The 23,639-nt window shown below is 53.4% G+C and overlaps 1 protein-coding gene across 3 annotated transcripts in view; it reads left to right on the top strand.

Annotated features, from left to right (window-relative positions):
* C2H16orf74 (chromosome 2 C16orf74 homolog) overlaps positions 1-23,223 on the top strand; it is a 28,891-nt gene extending 5,668 nt beyond the window's left edge. For all 3 annotated transcript variants that reach the window (XM_053553870.1, XM_053553878.1, XM_053553887.1), the window contains 3 exons: positions 3,510-3,555; positions 21,423-21,566; positions 22,681-23,223. In XM_053553870.1, the coding sequence (XP_053409845.1) occupies positions 3,528-3,555; positions 21,423-21,566; positions 22,681-22,739 (231 nt within the window). In that variant the 5' untranslated portion in view covers positions 3,510-3,527 and the 3' untranslated portion in view covers positions 22,740-23,223. The remainder of the gene's footprint in view (positions 1-3,509; positions 3,556-21,422; positions 21,567-22,680) is intronic.
* The last annotated feature ends 416 nt before the right edge of the window (positions 23,224-23,639 follow it).

The following is a 23,639-nucleotide window of genomic DNA, read 5'->3' as shown; positions in this document are numbered from 1 at the left end:
CTTCCGTAAGTCCTTCATCAAAGACAAGCCCTTAGCTACACCTGGTGCGCCATTTCTGTACATGCTCACACGCACATATGTTTTCCTGAGGTACGATTTGAGAGTTAAGCTGCAGAAATAATGACACTTCACCCCAGACGTGTCACTGTGTATTTCCTAAGAGGAAAACACTGCCATAATCAAAATCAGAAACATTGATATTCTGTCACCTAAGATATAGTTGTTTTGCTCTTGAACTATTTCATAGTCAAGACTATTTCAAACACAGAAGTGTGTGATAAACTCCCATCTCTCAGGTTCAACGGTGAATGTGTGGCTTCTGTTTTCTCTCCTCCCTGGTGCCCCACACCATTTTTTTTTGTTGCTGTTTTACTGGAGCATTTTACAACAAAATCCAGGCATAACATTATCTGTAAGAACCTCAGCATCCATCACTGGTTTTCAAACCCTGTGTGGAGATGTGTCATAAAATCTGCCAGGTGGGCTGTGATCAACAAATAACAAAAACAACACAAGAGAATAGACACCAAATCCTAGCGCAATGTGCACAGTGAGGCTGGCTGGGGTGGTGTTAAAGTGTCCCAGGCCAAGAGCTGTGAAGCCCGGAGGAGACACCATGGTGGTTCTGGGCAGCCTTTTCTGTGGCTTGTGATGATCCAGACCTCAGTGCTGCAGGACCCCTGGGCAGGACTACAGATGGGAGAGCCAGCATGGGCAGGGCCGGGGAGAGGGAGGGAGACCAGGTCTGCTCTGCCCACCTGTATGCTGGAAGCTCTGTCTTCTCAGGATCTAAGACGTCCTATGTCTGCCTGGTGGTTGACCACCTGGGCTCCAGAGTCTCGAGTTCTGGATTGGAATCCTGCTCTGCTGCTTGCCCCCATGTGACTTACATGAACTTATTAGCTTTTTTTTTCTATTATTTTCTTCTGTGTTTTTTTTTCTGTTTTTCTGTCGTCGTTGTTGTTGTTGTTTTTGAGACAGAGCCTCAAGCTGTCGCCCTGGGTAGAGAGAGTGCCGTGGCGTCACAGCTTACAGCAACCTCCAACTCTTGGGCTTAAGCGGTTCTCTTACCTTGGCCTCCGAAGCAGCTGGGACTACAGGCGCCCACCACAACGCCTGACTATTTTTTGGTTGTCATTCTCATTATTGTTTGGCAAGCCCAGGCTGGATTCGAACCCGCCAGCTCTGGTGTATGTGGCTGGCGCTTTAGCCACGTGAGCTACAGGCACTGAGCCTATTTTCTTCTTTTTTGAGACAGTCTCACTTTGTCACCCTTGGTAGAGTGCCATGGTCTCAGCCTAGCTCACAGCAACCTTACACTCTTGGGCTTAAGTGATCCTCCTGCCTCAGCCTTCTGAGTAGCTGGGACTACAGTGCCCATCACAGCACCCAGCTATTTCACATGATATGTATACGTGTGAGCGTATACATAAATGACACACCAGGTATAGCTAAAACAGAGGGTCTCACTCTTGCTCAGGCTGGTCTGGAACTCCTGAGTTCAAGCAGTCCAGCCCCCTCAGCCTCCCAGAGTGCTGCTGTTATTATGATAGCGGTGGAGGGAGAGGAGGCGGCATGGGGTGTGGGAGCCACCACGCACAGCCTCCGCTCAACTAGCTTTTCTGTGGCCTAGTTTGCCTCATAACATGGATATAGGAATGACCCCAGTTTCATGAGGTTGTTATGAGGATGAGCTAACACAAGTGGTTGTAATGGGCCTCTGCTCGAGTACTTAAGAAATGTGCCCATGGTTCCTCCAGGCTGGGCGTGGAATCTCTGCCTCCAGCCCCAGCTCCTCTTCTCCCTCTTCAAGGGAAGCTGTCTCCTGGAGAGCTCTTAAAAATCTCTGAGCCAGGCTTCAGCCCAGACCAATTACCCCAGAATCTCCAGGTCCCCAGGCAGTGGTACTTTTAAAAGCCCCTGGGGTGATCTCCAGGTGCGGGTGGCCATGCTCAGTGCTTCCCAACTCCAGCAAGGAGGTGGGTTGGAGTCAGCAGGGCGTGACTGCGTTACACAGCTTCCAGGGAGCCCATAATGCTTGTGGGGGGCCACCCGGGAACGGACATGCTGCCACCCCTCCCTCCCCCGCTATCATAATAACAGCAGCATCTGACATCTCCTGGCCTTCTGCTCTGTACCCAGTGCAGGTCACCTCCAGACACTCAGCCCTCACTGCTCCTCAATGAGACAGCTGTGTGTGTCATCCTGTTTTAAGATGAGGTGAAGTGAAGTCTTAGGATTGCAGGACTCCTGCCGAGCGAGCAGGGGCTGCTCCTGAGTCACTGCTTTTGCACCCAGCTGGCCAGGTCTGTCCCCAACAATGCCTGTTTCTCCCCTTCACTCTTGCTCTCCCAGTCCCCTGGTCTGCGTCCTAGTGGGAACCTCCTATCTGCCTTCTGACCTCCTCCACCTGGACTCCTGGAGATTTCTCTCCCAGCACCTCCCCTGACCTGCCATCTTCATTGTTCAACTCCACAGTTTCTGCTCCAGAGAGAGTTTCTCTGACTTCAGTGCACATAGGAACCCCTGCAGGCCTCAGGCCACCCTGCCCAGGGTCACTGATGCTGCTGGTCCACCAGCATGGCCTGCAGACAAAGGCCCCAGCTCTCACAGCCCTCTAGCGTGGACTTTCCACAGTGCCCTGGAAATAACCTCTATCTAACTCCATACAGCACCAAGGTCCCCAGGACCAGCTCATATTTGGCATCTCCCCTCCCTGGTCCGGTCCAGGTCATCCCCCTCTGGTTCCTCCCTTAGGCCATGAACTTGTCTCCCTCTGGACCTTTGCATATTCTGTTCCTGCTTCCTGAGAGGCTGTTCCCTGCTTGGCTCACTTCTACCCATCTTTATGGATGCCGACCCTGGCCCCAGGCTGGGTCAGGAGCCCTCCGGCCTCCTGGGACTCTTCACTCTGGCCCTGCCATGCCTCTGTGGAGCCAGTTTGTTCGTCTGCCCCACATAGCCCAACGTCCACTTTCAATAGTCTGTCCTCCAGGGCCAAATGTCAGGATAGAAAATGTGCAGGAAATCGCCTGGGGGGGTGGGAGAGGGACTGAGACCTCAGAATGGGATGCAGGTCTGACCCAGAGGATACTGGAGGTAGGAAGGTGGGCAGGAGCACCCAGTTTGCAAAGCCAGAGCTGCCCCTTGCAGGTGGCAGTGCCACTCAAGGGTGGCCTGGCCTGAGGGTCCTGGCGTGGTGGAAGCTGGTGCCACTCCGCGGCCCTGGGCACGCCAGTTCCACATCACCACTTTGAACTCTGTGTGGATATCGCCTTGGCCTCCAGTATATTTAGCTGTGGGGCACCTGGAAGTTTTTCCTCCAGCACAAACTCTGTCTTTGAGCAAATTCAGTCCAGATCGCATGACCCGGCAGTCAGGTGGTTTCTTTTTGCCACTGCTTCCTGTTGCACATCTGTGAGGGCAGGATTGGGGGCCTGGCTACGCGTGGCCGGTGCAGCTCGAGTCCCACCTGCTGGGCGGCTCTGACCGCTGTCCTCTCTCCGCAGGCCTGCAGAGGTGCCGATATGGGGCTTAAGCTGTCCTGCCTGAAAGGTAAGGCCTGCAGCTGTGCCCCCACTCGCTCACATGGGGGTGCCTGGTGGGCAGGAGGGTGGGGAGGGGTGGTCTGAGATGGAGAAGGTTGGGGGGCAAACCCAGAGCCCCAGTGTTGCTTCCCTGGAGGGGGAGTAGGGACAGTGCCCCACTGCTTGCGGCAGCTGACGTACATAGTAGGTGCTCCGTGCTTGCTCTGGCAGTTGAGTGATGCGGGACCATCATGGTGCCTGTGGGCCTCAGTTTCCCTCTCAGGACTAATGGCAGGCTGTGAAGAGCAAGGGAGGAGGAGGCTTTGAGCAGGAGTTGGCTGCACACTGAACGTTTGCTTTCTAAAGACACACCCAGACGGTGGCCGGGCACTAAAGAGAAAGAGCCAGCAGGGAGCAAGATCTAGGGCCCCACACCACTGAAGGGCGCCGTAGCTGGCCAGGGTGCTGGCCAAGGCAGCCCAGACCACTGCCTTGTGCTCTGGGCCCTTGGGCCCCTGAGACCACCTTCTAGCTCCATGTCCTCAGGTGAAATCCGGGAGTCACCCTGGACAGTCCCTTGTCCAGGTGCAACGGGCCTACCAGGCCCACCCACAGCTCCATCCCGTCCTGGCAGGCCATGGCCCCAAGACCCTCAGCAATTGGCACCTCCAGAAAGCAGCCCCACAGCCTGAGCCAGACTCTGGTACTTCATGTACCAGCGGGATGAAAACCACACTCCAGCCTGCCCCAGGGCCCTGTCTGGTCAGCACCTCTTCAGGCAGAGGGCCTGCTCTGCTCTCCTGGAGAGGTGGTGTGGCATGGAGCTGTGAGCTGGGGCCTAGGGGTCACACAGCCTGCATTTGAGTTCTGGCCTGGTCCCCACCTCTGTGAGACCCGGAATAAGCACCTCAGTTTCCTTATCTATGAAATGGGGATCAGGATGGATCTCTCTCAGGTCTACCAGGCACTCTGCTTTCTGGTGCATCGCAGCAACTGCTGTCACACTTTTATTGTAATATTTCCCTCATCAAATTCACCAGCCTCTGGAGACCATCCTCAGAGTTCTAGGTGGGCTTTGGGGGTTTGGTTCCAAGTACAGAAACTGACGTTGGTTAACTTGAGCAAGGCGGAATTCCCTGGAAAGCCGTGAGGGGCCCACAGGAAAAGTCGCGTGAGAAGCAGGCATGGGGAGGTCCCCACTGGGGTGGAGGGACCAGGGCCTGGCATGGAGCAGGCATTAAGAACATTTGAAAATAACATATGTAACGTGGAATGTACCATCTCAGTTTCTGAGCGTACAGTTTAACCGCATCAAGTACATTCACATTGTTGTGTAGCTACCACGCCCGGCCAGAGTGAATTTTTCATCATCTCAAACCCAAACTCTGCCCCCATTAAACACTAACTGCCCCTGCCCGCTCCGCCAGCGCCTGGTAACCACCATTTTCCTTCCTGTCTCGACTCTGATCACTTCAGGGGCCTGAGTGGAGCCCTCACTACCTATCATTCTGTGACACTCAGCCTGTCTTCCGAGTCCGTCCACACCGCCTTCCTCCTCACGGCCGGCTGAGTAATACCCCGTCGTGTGGCCAGACCGCATTTCAGTTGTCGGTTCATTTACCAGGGACACTTGGGCTGTCTCCACTTTTTGACTCCCATGGCATCTTTGACAAAGGAGCCAGGCCACTGGGGTGTCTCTGGGGCCACCTTCCTTCTAGCCCCAGGACAGGGCTCACCCAGGGAGGTAGATGGAGTTGCCAGGATGCCAACAGTACCTGGGAAATACTCTCCCACCCCCTCACTGAGCGAGCAGACAGCAAGCCAAGGGCTCCAGCTTTTAAAAGGACCACCTTCGGCAGCGAGGGATCCCTAAGTGCTTGGCAAGGAGGCTGCTCATGCATTTTTCAGCACTAGCCATGGTGCTGCCGGAGCTCTGCCGCCCCCCACCCCACACGGGCATGGTCTGTAGAGATGACGAGGCCACGCAGGCTTCGGGGTGACGCCAGGTGTAGGGTGCAGGCCCAGAACACTTCACACTGCTCTTAACAAAGACAGAGAGAGCCCAGCGCACCAGCCTGGAGGCTCCAGATCCTTCTAACATGTGTTTTTCCTGTAAGGATCAGTCACTCAGGAGGACTTTATAAGCCCTAACTGTCCCCGCAAGTGCTTGGGCAGCTCAGTTTTCTGTGTTCTCCTGTTTTTTTGTTGTTGTTTTTTGTTTGTTTATTTTGTTTTGAGACAGAGCCTCAAGCTGTCGCCCTGGGTAGAGTGCTGTCGCATCACAGCTCACAGCAACCTCCAACTCCTGGGCTCAAGCCATTCTCCTCCCTCCAACTCCCAAATAGCTGGGACTACAGGCGCCTGCCACAATGCCTGGCTGTTTTTTGGTTGCAGCCGTCATTGTTGTTTGGCGGGCCCGGGCTGCATTCGAACTCGCCAGCTCAGGTGTATGTGGCTGACGCCTTAGCCGCTTGAGCCACAGGCGCCGAGCCTTCCCCTGTTTTTTTGTCACTGTGGCTCTGCGTTCTGCCTTCTGTGCTGTGTTTCTTGGGGCAGCATCCTCTCCCCAACTCCTTAGTGACCATATTGGAGTTAACTTTGGGTTGGGTCTGACTTTCTGCTTCTGTAGATAAAACCATATTGAGCATCTTTGCTTTCTGATTTTTTAAAAAATTATTTCTTTGGGATAAAGTTTATAAATCAGCATGACCGGGTGAAATAGTAAGGGTAAATGGTTCGTTCTTCTGTGGAGCCTGGTCTGGGCGAGGCCCTGTTCCATGCAGATTAACTTCACCTCCTCTGGCACAGGTGCAGTGAAGATTCCCTGTTTCCAGATGTGGAAACTGAGTTACAACAAGCCAGTGCAGGTTGCCCGGGGCCACACACTGGGCCCCAGGTGGGATATGAACCCCATGGGCTGTGCCAGAGATCTGCTTCTGCCCTCTCAGAGGGTAGCCAGGAACCCTATCCACTCACGTCTTAGTATCCCGGGGCTGCTGTATCAACGTACCCCAAACCAGGTGGCTTAAAACAACAGGAATATACTTTCCTCACAGTTCTGGCTGCTGTTAGTCTGAGATTCAGGTGTCAGCAGGGCTGCACTCCCTCTGGAAGCTCTAGAGGGGGCTCGATCCTTCCTGCCTCCTCTTGGCCTGTGGCTGCATCGCTCCAGTCGCTGTCTCTGTGGTCCCATGGCTTTTCCTCTTATCTGCTAAGTACACCTGTCCTTCAATTTAGGGCCTGCTAAATTGGGGTAATTAGGATAATCTCATCTCAAGACCCTTAACTGAATTACATCTGCAAAGACCCTATTTCTAGTAAGGTCAGATTGACTCCAGGTGCTGGCTGGGCCGCTATTCAGCCTGCTAGAGATGGTGCCGCCCTCCTCACCCCCAGCCTCAGCAGTATGAGCTGCCCAGGGTACCGGGAGCAGGGACCCAGCCATGACCCAGGGGCTCAGACCTGCCCAGCTGTTCCCAGGTGACCCTCCCTGTATCACACCCCAGTTCTAGCCCCCTCCCCGGGTTCAGAGTCCAGCTCTGCCTCTTATTAACGACTTGATCTTGCAGCAGGGCCCTCTTCATAGCCCTGTGCAGTAACGCAAGGCCCCGGGCTCAGCTGAGTGCTCTTTCTGCACTTCCAACAGGGTGCCTGGCCTGTTCATATTCCACTGAGCCCCACAAATTATGTAGTGGTCCCTGCTGTGGGGAAAGTGACCTTGTCTCTCTGGACCTCAGTTTCCCCCAGCCCCTGGGTATCTATTGATCTTGATTTCTGTATTTTAAGCATCCCTCAAATTTAACATTCCTGGTAGTCCATGTGAGCAAACTGAAAAGAAACAGGTGAAATTAGTTTTTATGTTTTATTTAATCCAGTATATTATAAACATGATTGTTTCAACGTTGGGATTCAGTTGGCTACTCTAGGGGTCCAGTTGACTAGTCTGGGGGTTCAGCTGAGTGATCTGTGGGGTTCATTTGAGTTGTCTGGGGGAACAGCTGGCGGCACAGCTAAGAGGCAGTGTGGTCCAGCCACGTGGAGTACAGTGGATCCCTAGACCTGCAGCAGCAGTGTCGCTGGGACCCACCCAGACCACCTGAGTCAGAAGCTGGGGGATTCCAGGGATAATGGCTGGAGTGAGAGGTCCAAGTTCACATCCTGGTTCTGCCTGACTTACTTCATGTTCCCAAGGGTCAGTTTCCTCCGACCTATAAAATAGAGCAATGAATGGGACTATCTCCTGTGTTGGGTTTGGAGAGTTTCCGACTGAAGATGGCCTCCAGGGAACTTTCACACCTTCTTCTGTAGGTGTGGGGCTGTAGGTGCGGGACCCTCTGTAGGGAGAGGCCAACTCCTGGTGTGGCCTTTATTGCCAGAGTGCTGGCTGGGATGCGGGGCCACCTTGGGGGACTTGTGGTCTCCGGGGTTCCCACGAGGGTACTGGGCTGGTCCCAGCAAACGTCCTTCTGAGAAGGGTCCTGTGGGACAGCCTGAGGCCAGGCCTGCCTGGGGGGAGGGCGGTGGGTGGGGAAACACAGGGATGGGGGTCGGGGAAACATGGGGACTTTGTCCTGGCTTGGTAGTTTGTCACTGTTTGTTAGGCCAGTCTTTTTTTTTGAGAGTGTCATTATGTCGCCCTTGGTAGAGTGCGTGGCGTCACAGCTCACAGCAACCTCAGACTCTAGGGCTTAAGCGATTCTCCTGCCTCCAAAGTAGCTGAGACTACAGGTGCCCACCACAACGCCTAGCTATTTTTTTGTTGTAGTTGTCATTGTTTTTTAGCAGGCCTGGGAGTTAGGCCAGTCTTCATGTGCAGAAAATACGGACGATGGGAAGGAGAGTGCCCGTGTGCCCAGCACCAGTGCCCAGTACCAGTTTCCTGTTGTTAACATCTGATGTTAGCACGGTGCATTCATTATGGTCAGTATGGGGACTCCGACCCACCATCATTAGCTAGCATCCGGGGACTCTGACCCCATCATCATTAGCTAGCATTCACATATCCTGTGCTTTTTCTGGGGCCCCACATGCTGCTCTTGGCTGTGACCTTTTCTTAGATTCTCTTTGTTTCTGTGGCCTTGACTGTTTTGAGCATATGTTCAGGTACTTTGTAAGTGCCCCGGTCCTGGGGTCTGGCTGTTGTTGGTGGGTGGCTGGCCACCACGCCCAGCCCTTTCTTTTTAGTTATGGATTCAAAATACTTGCATATCTTTACAGAGTATCTGTGATGTTTTGATAACAGGTATACAATGTCCTTTTTAATAACTGTAGTTCTCTATATTTTCTGCAAATTTGTGTTTGTCTAGCATTGTGGTCAAAGGGATTTCAAATGCTCAATATTACAAATTGATTGCAAATTTCTCTTATAGTGTATTTTCTTTGTTTTACTTCTTATTGAAGTGTCCCATGTTACACACATTCAGGAAAAGCACACAGGTCCTGAAGGAGCTGCACGCCAGCTGGTGCTCAGATCAAGAAACCAAACTTTTCTATTCCTCAGAAGCCCCCAAGCTCTCTGTAAGAGGAACCACTCTCCAGACTCCTAACAGCACAACTCTGCCTGAGCGTGAGCACATGTGTCTTGCTGCTTTTGTTGAGAAGGAATTTTTGGCCACCCAAAGCACTCTGTGTCTGCTCTGAGGTGGCAGGGCAGGGCGGGGAGCCCTGCAGCTGCAGGCCAGGCCCTCCGCCATGTCAGAGCCATGGTAAATGCCTGCATGTCCCCAAGCCTCAGTTTCCATGAAGTGAGGGCTGATCTGCCCTCCAACATGCTCTAGGAGAGGGTTGGTGCCATTTCCTGGCTGTCAGCCTTGCATGTCATTTGTCCCCAAACAGAACTTTGCAGATGGGACTCTGCCTCTGGCAGGACAGGGTGGTGTGCCATAGGGTTGGACCAGCTGGGGGCCCTTTGGCTGCATGATCTTGAGCAATTGATTCAACCTCTCTTTGCCTCAGTTTCTTCCATTGTTGGGGTGAGGGTCATACCTGGGGCTGGATAGATCCTTCTGGAAACTGAGTCCTGTAAAGGGCAGTGGGCAGCCACTGCCTGGTGTACACGGCCTCCATAAATATTCACACATTCAGGAAAAGCACACAGGTCCATAAAACGTGTTGGCCACCCTGTCCGCGCACTGTCTCTTTACCTGGAGCCTGGGGCCAGGCCTTCCTTGCCTTGCACAGCCCTGAGGAGCAAGCGCCTCCTGCAAGGTGTGCCGAGGTTATCCAAGCATCCCGGCACACAGGTCAGCAGCTGCCCAGGTTCCCGAACCCAGTAAGCACAGGCTGCCCAGCTGTGATGCTGCTACCAGAGCCCGGGACAGGCTGGGCCCTGATCAGGGAGCATATAGTGAGGCAGCCCTAGGAACTCTGAGCACTCCCAGGGGAACCCAGGCCTCTCCGGAGGGCTCACGGGCAGAGTGGACGCACCTGAGCTGCCAGTGATGGTTCTTTTTTCTTCTTTGAGACAGTCTCACCTTGTCACTCCTGGTAGAGCACTATGGTGTCATAGCTCACAGCAACCTCAGACTCCTAGGCTCAAGTGATTATCTTGTCTCAGCCTCCCCAGTAGCTGGGATTACAGGCACCCGCCACAACGCCCGGCTATTTTTAGAGGCAGGGTCTTGCTCTAGCTCAGTCTGGTCTCAAACTCTTGAGCTCAGGCGATCCGCCTGCCAGTGATGGTTTTTGTTGCTGCTTCGGCACCTGAATGCTGCTCTCTCCTGGAGCTGGAAGTCTAGCCTAGTCTTTCGGTCTGCTCTGCCATCCAGTGGCCCATCTGCAGCCCCTAAACCCTGGCTGCCCACAGCTGAGAGCGTAATGGCTTGGCGTTAGGGCCCAGGTTCCCCAGGAGCCCCTAGTTTGGTCAGATAGCACAATCAACTCCTAGCTCCACACTGGCTGCCATCAGCTTGTTAATTACTCCTTTAATAGCAGGAACAACAGCCCTGGTAATATGGCTCCCTAAGCACCTGCTACTGGCTACTAAATGCCTTCCACTTACTACCACAGTCCTATGAGGGCACTGCAGGGTAAGCATTCTTATCTAGGGTGAGAGTTCAAGTCTTTATTCTGACCAGGGGATTGACTATGTGTAGAAATTGGTGGTTGGTGACCCTCTTTGCAGCAGGAAACAGGCTCAGAAAGGTAAGAAACTTGCTCAGACCACAAGCGGACGAAGTGTAGATGGGGGGCTTGGGTTCCTGTAGCTGGGGTCATCCTGTAGCCTGTCTGGATAGCTCCAGCCTCAGAAGCACACACTAGGACAACACGGGGACAAAGGAAACCCGCAGCTCCATGCCAAGCATGCAGTGCCAGCCACAGATTTACCAGCAAACGTCAGATTAGTAACAGTCACACCAGTGGGTCAGAAGCGTGGGTGTTGGGCCTGCTCACCCCTCACCACTACGTGTAGAAGTGCCAGATTTAGGAGAAAAAAGACATAAAACAGGACACCTAGTTGCATATGAGTTTCAGATAAACAGGGAATATTGACTAGTGTAAGTATGTCCAAAATATTGCATGGGACAGACTTATACTAAACCCTCTTTTCCTGAGACTCAAGTGTAACTAAGGTCCTCCATTTTATCTGGCAGCTCAGGGACAGCTGGCACTGTCTGGAGACATTTTTGGTTGTCATGACTTGGGTGGGGAGGGTGATTCAGTGTCAGCGGCCAGGAATGCTGCAAAACAGCCTACGATTTGAGGGACAGTCCCTACCACAGAGAAGATTCCAGCCCAAGCCTGGACAGCGGGGGAACCCTGGGAGACACATCGGGCATTTCCAGGCAGGTGCCAGGAGACGTGGCTCCTTCCCTCTGACTTCTGCTTCACTACAGATTGAAGATTGGGGAAGGGGTCACTGCCAAGAAGCAACGGGACCAGGGCCTGACCCAGCCTCCCGAGCCCGGCTCACTGTGCCGCACCCCCCACCCTCATGGCACTCCCGGGGAGGCCTGGTGTGTGCTGGGACCAAGGACTGGCGGAAGGGAGGAAAGTGGGCAGTCTGGCAGGGCAGACTGGGAGCTGAGTACCTTCACCCCACCTTGATGGACGCGAGCCTCCTTTCTCTGGCTCCTCTCGGGTTCTCCCTCCAGCAGCTTATCCCTGACGCAAGCTGGGGCTTTTTCCTTAATTAAAAAGAGATTTAAAACATCCACTGCCATCTCTATTGGGCCTTGAGCTGCCTTGGAAAGGTAAAACGGGGGAGCTGCCCCAGCCTCATCCCTAATAACAAAAGGCTTTCCCTGTAATTGGAATTAAAAAAAAAAAAAAAAAAGACTAAATGCATCTGAAACCCTTGGAGGCATTTGTCAGTTTGTTTTTGAAAACCTGCACTAAAGCCAGATGCCTGGTCATCTCCCAGAGATTAGTGCCAGCACACTCACCCCCCACCCCCTGAGCTCCTGCCTCAGGTCCTTTGCGCCTGCCAAGGCTGCCCCCAGGGCCCTGTGCCCTGTCCTCCATACCTCCTGGCACTCATACCTCCCCTCTGGGAAGCCACTTTTTTTTTTTGAGACAGAATCTCACTCTGCCCCCTGGACAGAGTGCTGTGCCATCACGGCTCACAGCAACCTCCTGCCTCAGCCTCCCAAGTAGCTGGGACTACAGGCGCCCGCCATTGCACTTGGCTAGTTTTTCTATTTTTATTAATTTATTTATTTTGTTGTTGTTGCAGTTTGGCGAGGGCCAGGTTTTAATTCGCCATCCTTGGTATATGGGGCTGGCACCCCACTCACTGAGCCACAGGCACCACCCAGTTTTTCTATTTTTGTAGAGACCGGCTCTCACTTTAGCTCACATTGGTCTCGAACTCCTGACCTCAAGCAGTCCACCTGCCTTGACCTCTCAGAGTGCTGGGATTATAAATGTGATCCGCTGTACCCCACCGGGAAGCCTTTCCTAACCCCCACAGCCTTCCCTAAAGGCTGCTTCTCCTCTTGGGATCAGGCCCCTCATCTGCCCCTCATCCCTCCTTTTCCTGGCCCAGGATCTAGGTGGCCCAGGTTTTGTGCTCTGGCACAGGAAGGCAGGCTTTGTATCAAATCTGTGTGGCCTGAGCAAAGTCCCTGACTTGTCTGAGCCTCAGTAAGCCTGTCCAGAAGATGGGGTCTTTCTCAGTGGGGATCAGCTGAGCAATCCCATTAAAGTGCTCCCCTAGCCTAGCCTCCCACGAGCACTGTCCTCAATGCTCAGCATTGTGGGCCCCTCCCAACCATGGCTTAAATCACTGGGGACCCTTCCTATATTTTTCCATCTGATCCTGAAATCTTTGGGGTCCTATTCCAGCTACTGGGGCTTGGAGCAGGAGCTGGTGAAAGCCGAGAATGGGGACAGGCAGAGAATTTTATTCTTAGCTGTGCCCCCAGCACCCAGAGTGATGCATGGCACATAGTAGGTGCTCAATAAATGCCTGTTGACTGAGCACCTCCCTGGCCCAGGCTCAGTGCTGCAAAGGAGGGTGGTGTAAGTTTGACTTTGCAGGCGGGAAAGCCCAGGCTGAGAGAATGGTGTCATAGCAGGACTCAATGTCAGACTCCTTCTTGAGACCCTGTCTATTCTGACAGAGTAAGAAAAAAGCATCCCCCAGTGTTAAGTTGGAACCAAGACAGTTTTACTTAGTGCCCAGTTTAGCTGTGCGCCCTCAGGTGGGGCACGAGGCCCCTGACCTATGCTTGGGGATATGAACCACGGCAGCTGCAGATTCAATAGCTGCTCAGTATCAGCAGGATCTGTAAGGGCTGAGATCAGAATCTTGTGGCTTGTGCTTATGAAGTGTGCACCGCAAGGTGCATGTGATCATTGCACCCACCTTGGATGGCATGAGGATGCAAGAGTGATGCTTAGCCTCTGGCCCCTTGGATGTGGGCACTGTTATCTTGGGAACCTGTTTTGTGAGTGAGGCAGCAGAGGCCTGAAGAGGTGGATGCAGGTAGACTGTAGCCCAGGTGTACCTCTGGGCTTCCGCTGCCTCCTGGGTCCAATAGGGTGGCACCTGTCATGTGTATGATGATGCCTTGGGGAAGAGGAACAAAGTTCCAGGCAGGTCCTCCAGTAGGCACCAGGGGTACCAGCGGCAATGCTGGGTTTTTGTTTTTTGAGACAGTCTCTGTTTTGCCCTGGGTAGAGTGCCTGGTGTTATCATAGCTCACAGCAAGCTCAAACTCTTAGGCTCAAGTGATCCTCCTGCATCAGCCTTCTGAGTAGCTGGGACTACAGGCACCTGCCACAACACCTGGCTAGTTTTTCTTGTCTTTTTTTTTTTTTTTTTTTGAGACAGTGTCACTATGTCACCCTCGGTAGAGTGCATGGTGTCACAGCTCACAGCAACCTCCAACTCTTGGGCTTAAGCAATTCTCTTGCCTCAGACTCCCAAGTAGCTGGGACTACAGGTGCCCACCACAAAGCCTGGCTATTTTTTGTTGCAGTTGTTATTGTTGTTTTTAGCAGGCCTGGGCTGGGTTCGAACTTGCCAACCCCAGTGTATGTAGCCGGCGCCCTAACCACTGAGCTTCAGGCTAGTTTTTCTATCTTTAGTAGAGGCGGGGTCTTGCTCTTGCTCAGGCTGGTCCTGATTCTGAGCTTAAGCAATCCACCTGCTTCAGCCTCCCAACGTGCTAGGATTGAAGGTGTGGGCCACCACGCCCGGCTTTTATTTTTATTTTTATTTTCTAAGACAGGGTCTTGCTCCGTTGCCCACATGGGATATAATGGCATGATTATATATCTCACTGTAGCCTCCAACTCCTGGGTCTAGTGATCCTGCCTCAGTCTCTGGAGGGACTGCAGGCACCTGTGACACCTGGGTAATTTTTAAAAGTTTTGCATGTAGTGATAGGGTCTCACTGTGTTGCCCAGGTTGGTGTTGAACTTGTGGCCTCAAGTAATTCTTCCCACTATGGCCTCCCAAATTGCTGGGATTACAGGCCTGAGCCAGCGGGCCCGGCCTCAAGAGTGCTGTTTTCAAAAGAACCAGTAGAGGGTGCCCTTGAGCCATGATGCCTGCAGAGGGCCAGGCCTTGCTCTTGGCTCCAGCTGGCATCCACTGTGGTCTCAGGGTGGTGGTCTGAGGGCCAGCGAGGGCTGGCACAGGAAATGGTGTCCTGTCCCTTGGGACCTGGGCATCCTGGGTAGAGCCTGAATATGGGGTTTCAGTATGGGCTTGCCTGGCAGGGCTTTTGAAGGATGAGAAGTGGAAACTGCAGCCGGGGTGAGGAGCAGTGGCCTCCCTTTCCATGAACCTATTGTTTCCACATAGGATGGTGTGAGGATGCGTGTGCAAGCGGGGACAGCAGCTCAGCTCAGAGCCTGGCCCGGGCTGTTAGAAAGGGGGGTGTCTCCATCTCAGCAGGGGGAAGCTCTGCTCCCCCAGCTTGGTATACCACAGCCCCACGCCTGATGTTTCATTCCTGCAAAGTTGGTACCAAAACATTTCACAGCAGGGAAACTGAGGCTCCTGAGAGTGTTCTTGTGGCCGCCCCAGGGCAGGGGTTCCCAGGCCTGGCTATTGGGATCGCCTGAGAGTTTCTCAGTCCTGGTTGTTGCCCCTCACAGAGCAGTGGATCAGCCCCTCTGGGGCGGAGTCCCACATGGGTATTTTTTAACCTTCCTGGGTGACCCCAGTGAGCAGCCAGGGTGGAAAACCCACCATGGTGGGAAGTTTGGTAGGAGGTGTCTTAACCCCACGGAAGGCGGTTTCCAGGGCCAGGGTTTTCTTGGTCTGGTTTGTGGGTCAGTGTGGGCTGCACCCTTGGATCAGGGCCTGGAGCCCCCAGCACCAGCACCTCTGGGCCTGGGTCCCTGGGCTCTGCTCCCTGCTTCCATCCCTCCTTGGGGCCTGCCCCCCTGGAATCCCAGACAAGCCTTTACCCTCAGGAAATAGGCTTTTAATAGCCTGAGGCAGGCACATAATTAACAAATAACAATTCTGGTCTTAGCACAAATGAGCTCCTTGTCTGGGGCAGGGCTGGCATTTGTTTTTTAATCCCCAGTCGGCTTTATCCTCCTGAGAGCTTTTCCCTCCGGCTCAGCCATCTTGGCCCCTGTGGTTGGGAGCCCCAGGAATCGGAGAGGCTGGGGTCCCTCCCTCCCCTTGCCCACCCTCCTCTTTCTCCCTTCCTCCTCTCCCTACCCCCTCTTCTCCTCCCTTATTCTTCCCTCCCTCTTCTCCCAACTCCTTCTCCCTGCTCTCCTCCTCCCTCCCTGTTTTCAGCCTCTGGGCTCATGGAGGACCTGGGCTTTCAGAGTGAGAGTGTGGGCTTTGTCCTCAAGCTCCAGACCATGTTAAAATGCAAATGTGGACATTTTATTTTAGAATGTCTGGAATATTCACCAAGAAGGGGGCTTTGGAGACTGAGCTGGGAGGCTCCCTCCTGTTCCAGGCAGGATCATCAGAGCTTCCCTTTGTTGGGGAGCAACTCCTGTGGATACAGTGGAGAAGGCTAACAGGGAGGGAGCTCTTGGGCAGGCTGCAGGCTGGGTGCTGCCCAGGAATTCATTAGTTTCACCACAGGCAGCTCTTGAAGAGAGGGGCTGCCCCTACCCTTCTCAGCCAGGGATTTGGATTTGGGTTTTCTTTTGGCATTAACAAGCCTTGGGCTCTTGAGGTTCTGTTACTGGCAGAGAGGACATAAGGCAGGTTCCACATCCAAACTTCCTGCCAGTCTCTGGGCAAGCAGAAAGCAGGAGCTGGTTTGTGAACTGCAGCTCTTGGCTGTTTTTATAAATAAAGTTTTATTGGGACAAAGCAACTCCCACTAATTTCCATATTGTCTAAAGCCACACCCACTCATTTCCATATTGTCTATGGCTGCTTTGCTGCTGCAGGAGCAAAGCTGTGCATGTAGTTGGTGTGGCCCACAAAGTTAAAAATATTTACTATCTGGCCCTTTTCAGAAAATTCCCCAGCTGCCTTGTATAGGATATACTACTAAGAAGCCCTGTTCTTGGAGGCTGCCAACCTGGGTGTGAGTTCAGATCCTGGCTCTGCCACCCACTAGCTGTTCTTTTGGGTGCAAGTCATGACTCTGTGGGGTCCTTGGTTTCCACATTGTGAGATGGGGCTGATAACACTGATGTGGGGTGGCTGTGAGGACTGAAGGAGGAGGTGCCTGGTGGGTCCTGGAAGCACCAGGGCAAAGGATCCTTTTCCATGTGGTATTAGGAGAGCCCTCTCCAAGTGGCTTCCTGTGGTTTGTTCCACATTCTGGGCTTCTGTGTAATGCTGAGTAGAAACATTCTGTTTTTTAAGGAAGGCTCAAGCACCACTGCCTTAAATAGGTTCAGAGAGACCTCAGTTGTGCTCCCCAGGGGCTAGAAGTCTCACAGGGGAGAGGTGGCCTCTTCCTACAAAACTAACCAAAGTCAGGGCCACAGGGTAGGGTTGGAGGCTATGATTGGGGTACACAGGGTGGGGAGGCAGCTGGGGTGTTGCTTGGGGGAGAGGGGTGGAGAATGAGGTGGGGCAAGTGGGCCCCTAGGGGTGGCTTGGGCTCGCCTGGCACTGGCTGTGTGCCAGGCACTGTGGGGTTCCCTCCCAGCCCAGGGAGGTGGGTGATCCCACCTTAATTTTGTCTATGAGAATAAGAAGGCTGTGAAGAGTTGGGCTAACTATAAAGATGAAGGGTGCTCGGTGCACACAAGACCACCCACACTTCCGACAACTGAAGTTTAGGGCTCCCCAAGCCACCCTCATGTTTGCTAATTTGCTGCAAGGACTCACTGAGAGGGATTCTGCTCGGGGAAAGAGGACACAGACTAAGGTCAGCCAAGGAGGGAAGCTCAGCGGGCAGGGCCCAGGAGGGTTCCAGGCACGAGCTCCTGGCTGTGCTCTTTCACTGGAGCTGTTCGTGGCCCCGGGAATGTGGCCCATGAGCCTCAGTGTTCGACTTCTTACTGAGCATTAAGGGTTGGATTGTATCTCCCAAAAATTCATATATCAAATTTCTAGGCCCCTGTGTCTTCCAGTGTGATCTTTTGGGGAATAGGGTCTTTGCAGATGTGATTAATTAAGATGAGATTTTATAGCCCTGACTCAAGCCATGTATCAGAAACATCTGTACCCCGTAATATTTTGAAATAAAAAAATTAAGATGAGGGCTTAGCACTTGTAGCTCAGCAGCTAGGGTGCCAGCCACATACACCAGAGCTGGCGCGTTGGAATCCAGCCTGGGCCTGCCAAACAACAATGACAACTACAACCAAAAAATAGCTGGATGTTGTGGCAGGCGCCATGGTGGGTGCCTGTAATCCCAGCTACTCAGGAGGCTGAGGCAAGAGAATCGCTTGAGCCCAAGAGTTTAAGGTTGCTGTGAGCCGTGATGCCACGGCACTCTATCCAGGGTGACATAGTGAGACTCTGTCTCAAAAAAAAAGAAAAAAAAATTGAGGGTGTACTGTTGGAGGGTTGGCCTCTAACCCCATACCACTGGTGTCATTAAAAAGAGAAATCTGAGGCCAGGTGCGGTGGCTCATGCCTGTAATCCTAGCACTCTGGGAGGCTGAAGTGAGTGGATCACTTGAGCTCATGAGTTCGAGACCAGACTGAGTCAGAGTGAGATCCCATCTCTAAAAAAAAATAGCCAGTCATATGGCGGGAGCCTGTAGTCCCAGCTACTTGGGAGGCTGAGGCAAGAGGATTGCTTGAGTCCAAGAGTTTGAGGTTGCTGTGAGCTGTGACACCACAGTATTCTACCAGGGGCAAGAAAGTGAGACTCTGTCTCAAAAAATAAAATAAAATAAAAAATAAAAGGAGAAATCTGGACACAGACATGCACCCTGAGAGGATGCCATGTGAAGATTAGAGGCAGAGTGGGTGCTGTGTCTACAATCCCAAGTGACAAAGGTGGCCGGGAAGCCACCAGGTAGTGAGAGGAGGCCTGGAGAAGATTCTCCCTCACAGCCTCAGTGGCAACCAAGCCTGCCACACCCTCATCTCAGACTCTGGCCTCCAGCTCTGTGGACAATGGGACAATTTGTTGTTTAAGCCACCCTATTTGTGGCCCTGGCTATGCACGCTATGCCTTCAGGACAGCTCTTATGCTGCAGTGTCCCTGGGCTTAACCCAAAGCCCCCACCATAAATCATGTTTTGTTTTGTTTTGCTTTTTTTTTAAGAGACAAGGTCTCACTCTATCACCCTTGGTAGAATGCCTTGGCGTTACAGCTCACAGCAACCTCCAGCTCTTGGGCTTAGGCGATTCTCTTGCCTCAGCCTCCTGAGTAGCTGGGACTTACAGGCGCCAGCCACAACGCCGGCTATTTTATGTTGCCGTTTGGCTGGGGCCAGGTTTGAACCTGCCACCCTTGGTATAGGGAGCCAGCGCCCTACTCACTGAGCCACAGGCACTACCCATAAGTTTTTCTTTTCTTTTTCTTTTTCTTTTTTTTTTTGAGCCAGAGCCTCAGACTGTAACCTGGGTAGAGTGCTGTGGCATCACAGCTCACAGCAACCTCCAACTCCTGGGCTCAAGTGATTCTCCTGCCTCAGCCTCCCAAGTAGCTGGGACTACAGGCGTCCACCACAATGCCCAGCTATTTTTTGGTTGTAGTTGTCCTTGTTGTTTGGCAAGCCCAGGCTGGATTCAAACCCACCAGCTCTGGTGTATGTGGCTGGTGCCTTAGCCACTTGAGCTACAGGCGCCAAGCCTATAAATCGTGTTTTTGGATGTCAGTATGACCAAGGCTCCCAGGCAGACAAAGACTCTCCCATCAGGTAGGATATTCCAGGGGCTTGAATAGCCAAGAACCGAAGACAGAGACCAGACCTCTGAGAAGCCCCTTGACATTTCCCACAGCCAGTGGGAGTCCCACTGGGCACCTGCTGTCCCTGCTGGGGTCTGAGGAAGATCTTTGCTGACTCCAAAAACTATCTACTGCTGAATAACAAACCACTCCAAGGCTCAGTGGCTTGAAAAACACACCTTTATTTTCTCAGGGTTTCTGTGGTTCAGGAATTGAGGGGTGGCTTAGCTGGCTGGTTCTGACTCAGGGTCAATCGCCAGGTTACATTGAAGATGGCAGGCTGGGCTGCAGCCTCATCTGATGGCTGGCCCGGGGCTGGGGGCCTCAGTTTTTTGCCACTTGGCTTTTCCACGGGTGGCATGAGCATCCTCAAAACATGGCAGCTGTTTCCTGCCACAGCAAGCAGGCCAGAGAGCAGGAAAGAATTCACAGTGTATTTCCTGACCTCACCGTAGGAGTCACCTACCATCACTCTGTCCTTGACCTCACCGCAAGGGACACGGACCATCACTCTGACCTTGACCTCACTGCAGGGGTCATGCACCATCACTCTGACCTATTGCATCCACCCCACCCTCCAGGGCTCTGACTTCAGCTCTTGTGGGAGTATTTTAGAACCACCCCCAGCAGACAGGGATCAGATCATGTGTAGGAGCATTGTCTTAGTGGTGGGGAACCAAGGAGTAGCAGGACAAACCGCCCCCACTGCTCTGCTCCTGCAGTGCCATTGGAGCTGGATTAATCCCAGTTAGAAACCTCGTGGGGGTGGGCAAAGAGGTGGGTTCAGCACCTCGCTTTGGGATCTGCAGCACTCCTGCTTATTCTGTTCTGGGTTCTGTGCTGGGGAGATGTGGACGTGTGAGGCAGCGCTGCCCTCAGATGCCTGTAGCAAAGAAGGTCAGAAATAAGAACTAATCATGTCAGTGCTGTGTGGCCAGCGCTGAAAGATGCACTGCGGGAGTGAGTGAGTGAGTGAAGATGGGCAGAGGCTGAGCCATCAGACCTGTTGAGACATCTGCCCCAGGAAAGAGCCTGTTGTGCCGGTTTTTGTTTTTTTTGAGATAGGGTCTCACTCTGTCACCCTGGGTAGAGTGCCGTGGCATCCTCATAGCTCACAGCAACCTCAAACTCCACAAACTCCCAACTCCTGGGCTCAAGTAATCCTCTTGCCTCAACCTCCCCAGTAGCTGGGACTAGAGGTGTTGGCCACAATGCCCAGCTAGTTTTATTTATTTTATTTATTTATTTATTTTTTTTTTTTTGTGGTTTTTGGCCGGGGCTGGGTTTGAACCCGCCACCTCCGGCATATGGGACCGGCGCCCTACTCACTGAGCCACAAGCGCCGCCCGCCCAGCTAGTTTTAGAGACCAGGGTTTCTCTCTTGCTCAGGCTGATCTCAAACTCCTAAGTTCAAGCAATCCACCTGCCTCGGCCTCCCAGAATGCTGGCCTGGTTTTTTTTGTTTGTTTTGAGACAAGAGTCTCAAGCTGTCACCCTGGGTAGAGTGCCATGGCATCATAGCTCACAGCAACCTCAAACCTTTGGGCTCAAGCGATCCTCTTGCCTCAGTTTTTGGGCTCAAGGTATCTTGAACTCATGAACTCAAGCATTCCACCCACTTTGGCCTCCCAGAGTGCTAGGATTACAGACGTGAGCCACCACGCCTGGCCCTGTTGTGCTGGGTTTTGAAGAATAGGTAGGAGCTTGCCACACAGACAAAGAAAGAAAGTCCATCCTCAGTCTGGGAAAGTGCATATAGAGGCATGATGGGGCCCAGGGAGCCTGGTGAATTGGGGAAGCTGTGAGCAGTATGGGAAGGAGGGGTGGGTGGGAGGAATGAGGCTGCAGGGAGGTGGGGCCTGGGCATGAAGGCTAAAAGCTGGACAAGCGTCCGACAGGCCTGTGGTTGGCATTCTCCAAATACATTCATGATTTGTGGCTCTGTAAGGTGCTGGCAGGGGTCATTTGAATTTCCTAAGCCTCAATTTCCTCATCTGTGGCGTGGGGACAGCATCCCCACTCTGCTAGAGTCCTCAGGACCAGCGGTGCTGGTGAGGGGTGGAGGGCGGCCGGTGGTGGCTGGTTCCCCGGCGGCACTGATGCCTGTCTCTCTGTTGTGTGTGTACGTGTGTGTGTCTCGCACGGCCTGCCTTCTCAGGCTTTAAAATGTGTGTCAGCAGCAGCAGCGGCAGCCACGACGAGGCCCCCGTCCTGAGCGACAAGCACCTGGACGTGCCCGACATCATCATCACCCCTCCGACCCCCACAGGCGTGATGCTGCCAAGAGACTCCAGGAGGACAGGTGAGGCCGCCCTGCTGCCACTGCCAGGCTGAGCCCCTTCTCTGTCCCCTCCACCCCCTGAATTTATCAAGAATCTCTGGTCAGACCTGTGTACACGTCTCTGTCGCCCCCACCATGGCACCAGCCTCAGGAGATGCGGCGTGTTAAGTGATTAGTAGACAGCCCCTGCCAGCAGCAGGGGACAAGTGATGGATGGGGCTAGGCTGGCCTGTCACATGCTCTCCCACCAGCCAAGACATGAGATGGATGGGCCGTCCCCTGTCTACAGAAGGACAGTGCTCCATCTTAGTGGGCACAGAAGTTTGGCTAGACAGGATGGACTTGGAAACATAGCTCATGCCCTGGCTGGGAGGGTCCTGCACCTGGGAGGTTCCTTAAGCATCTCTGGGGAGGATAGATTTGTACAGAAGGACTGGCATGGGTGTCACCTCTTGACTGTACCGTCAGCCACTCTTCCCTGGAGATGGGCGGATAAGACAGGGCGTGCAAGCTTGGGAGCCAGGAAGCTCCGGCTCTGAGTCACGGTGTGACTGTGAGCAGGGGCAGGGCCCCACCCAGCCTCAGTTTGCTCATCTGTCAGGTAAAGATGACAGTGCCTCCAGGAAGCAGGGCCTGGCGCAGGGCCCTGGTGGCGGCTGTGTGGTTGACATTCCTAACAGTGGTGGCTAAGCAAGAGAATCGATCACCAGACCTGGTGAACATGTCCTCCGGGGCTGCTGGAATGTTTGTCTGATACCAAGGGCTTCTCTCCAGGGTTTGAGAGAGGGGTGCAAGTCAGGCCTTTGCCCTGCCCCTGAGGGACGTGGAGAAGGTGTACCCTCCCCTGGGCTTCAGCTCCTCTGAAACCATGGGGCAGGCGTGGGTTCCTCAGTCTTCCCCAAGGAGGCTGAGCTGGTGGGTGCAACCCCAGGGGCCTCAGCCAGAGACTGTGGGGCACTAGGCATTGTGAGTAGGCATGGGGGGTGCCTGGGATCCCTAAGAGACCCAGCAAGACTGGGGTCCCTCTCAGCCTCTTGGGACACCACAAGGAAGGGAGCCCCAGATTCCTAAGTTCGCAAGGAAAGGGGCCAAGGTTGAGGGGTCCATGCAGGTGTTAATGTCCTGTTTTTCCTAGTTTGGCTGGACGAGACAGGGTCATGCCCAGATGACGGAGAAATTGACCCTGAAGCCTGAAAGGAGTCCCAGAGTGGGGATCTCTAAGCAGCTCCTGCTCCAGTGCCCCTTGCCCAGGTGTCCGGAGACGTGGCTGCCTGTGACAGATGTACTGAGTCCCCTGGATAGGAAACTCAATGAATCCGGCCCCGTACCAGAACAGGAGTGAGGACCAAGGAGGAATCTGGCCTGCTCACTCCCGGGACCATCTTCCCCAGGCCGTCGAGCCAACCAGACCTCTGACACCTCCATATTCTCACTGACCCTGATGTGGCAAAAGGTGACGCCATGGTGACAGCTGGTGGGGTCCCAGGGCCAGGCTCTCTTTTGGACAAACGCCCTCCCAGCACCCTGGGCCATGAGACCATGTGCCCCAAGGTCAGCACAAATAAGAGCTTCTTGCAAGAGAAGCAGCTCCGTTTTTTACAAGTTGTTTTATAGAGACTGAAGCAGTTCAAGAAATGATTTATAATTTCTTTTTTCATTATGAATAAAGATCCTCTGTAACGAACATCCTGCTTCTTAGATTGGGAGGAGGAGATGAAGCACACCCGAGTAAGCAGGTGGGTTTCAGAGAGGTGCTTAGTATGGCAGAGCCAGGCTGGTGTGACAAGCCTTTTGGTGGTCTGAGTCCTTCATTGTTCAGGCTTCTGTGTGGCCAAGGGCATGGGCTCTGAGGTCACATGGAACTCTGTAGAGTCCCAGTTCCATCCCTCCCAGCTATTGGATCCTGGCAGTGATACATCCCTAGGGTAGGAGAACATGCTGAATTTGTTTGAGGTTTTTTCAAAGAACATCAATTCTTGTGGCCCAGTGCAGTGGCTCATGCCTATAATCCCAGCACTTTGGGAGGTCGAGGTGCATGGATTGCCTGAGCTCCGGAGTTCAAAACCAGCCCTGAGCAAGAGTGAGACCGCCATC

The sequence above is a fragment of the Nycticebus coucang genome, chromosome 2, assembly GCF_027406575.1.
Source record: "Nycticebus coucang isolate mNycCou1 chromosome 2, mNycCou1.pri, whole genome shotgun sequence".
NCBI lineage: Eukaryota > Metazoa > Chordata > Mammalia > Primates > Lorisidae > Nycticebus > Nycticebus coucang.
The sequence above is the reverse complement of the archived record's forward strand: the minus strand, read 5'-3'. Positions and strand labels throughout refer to the sequence as shown.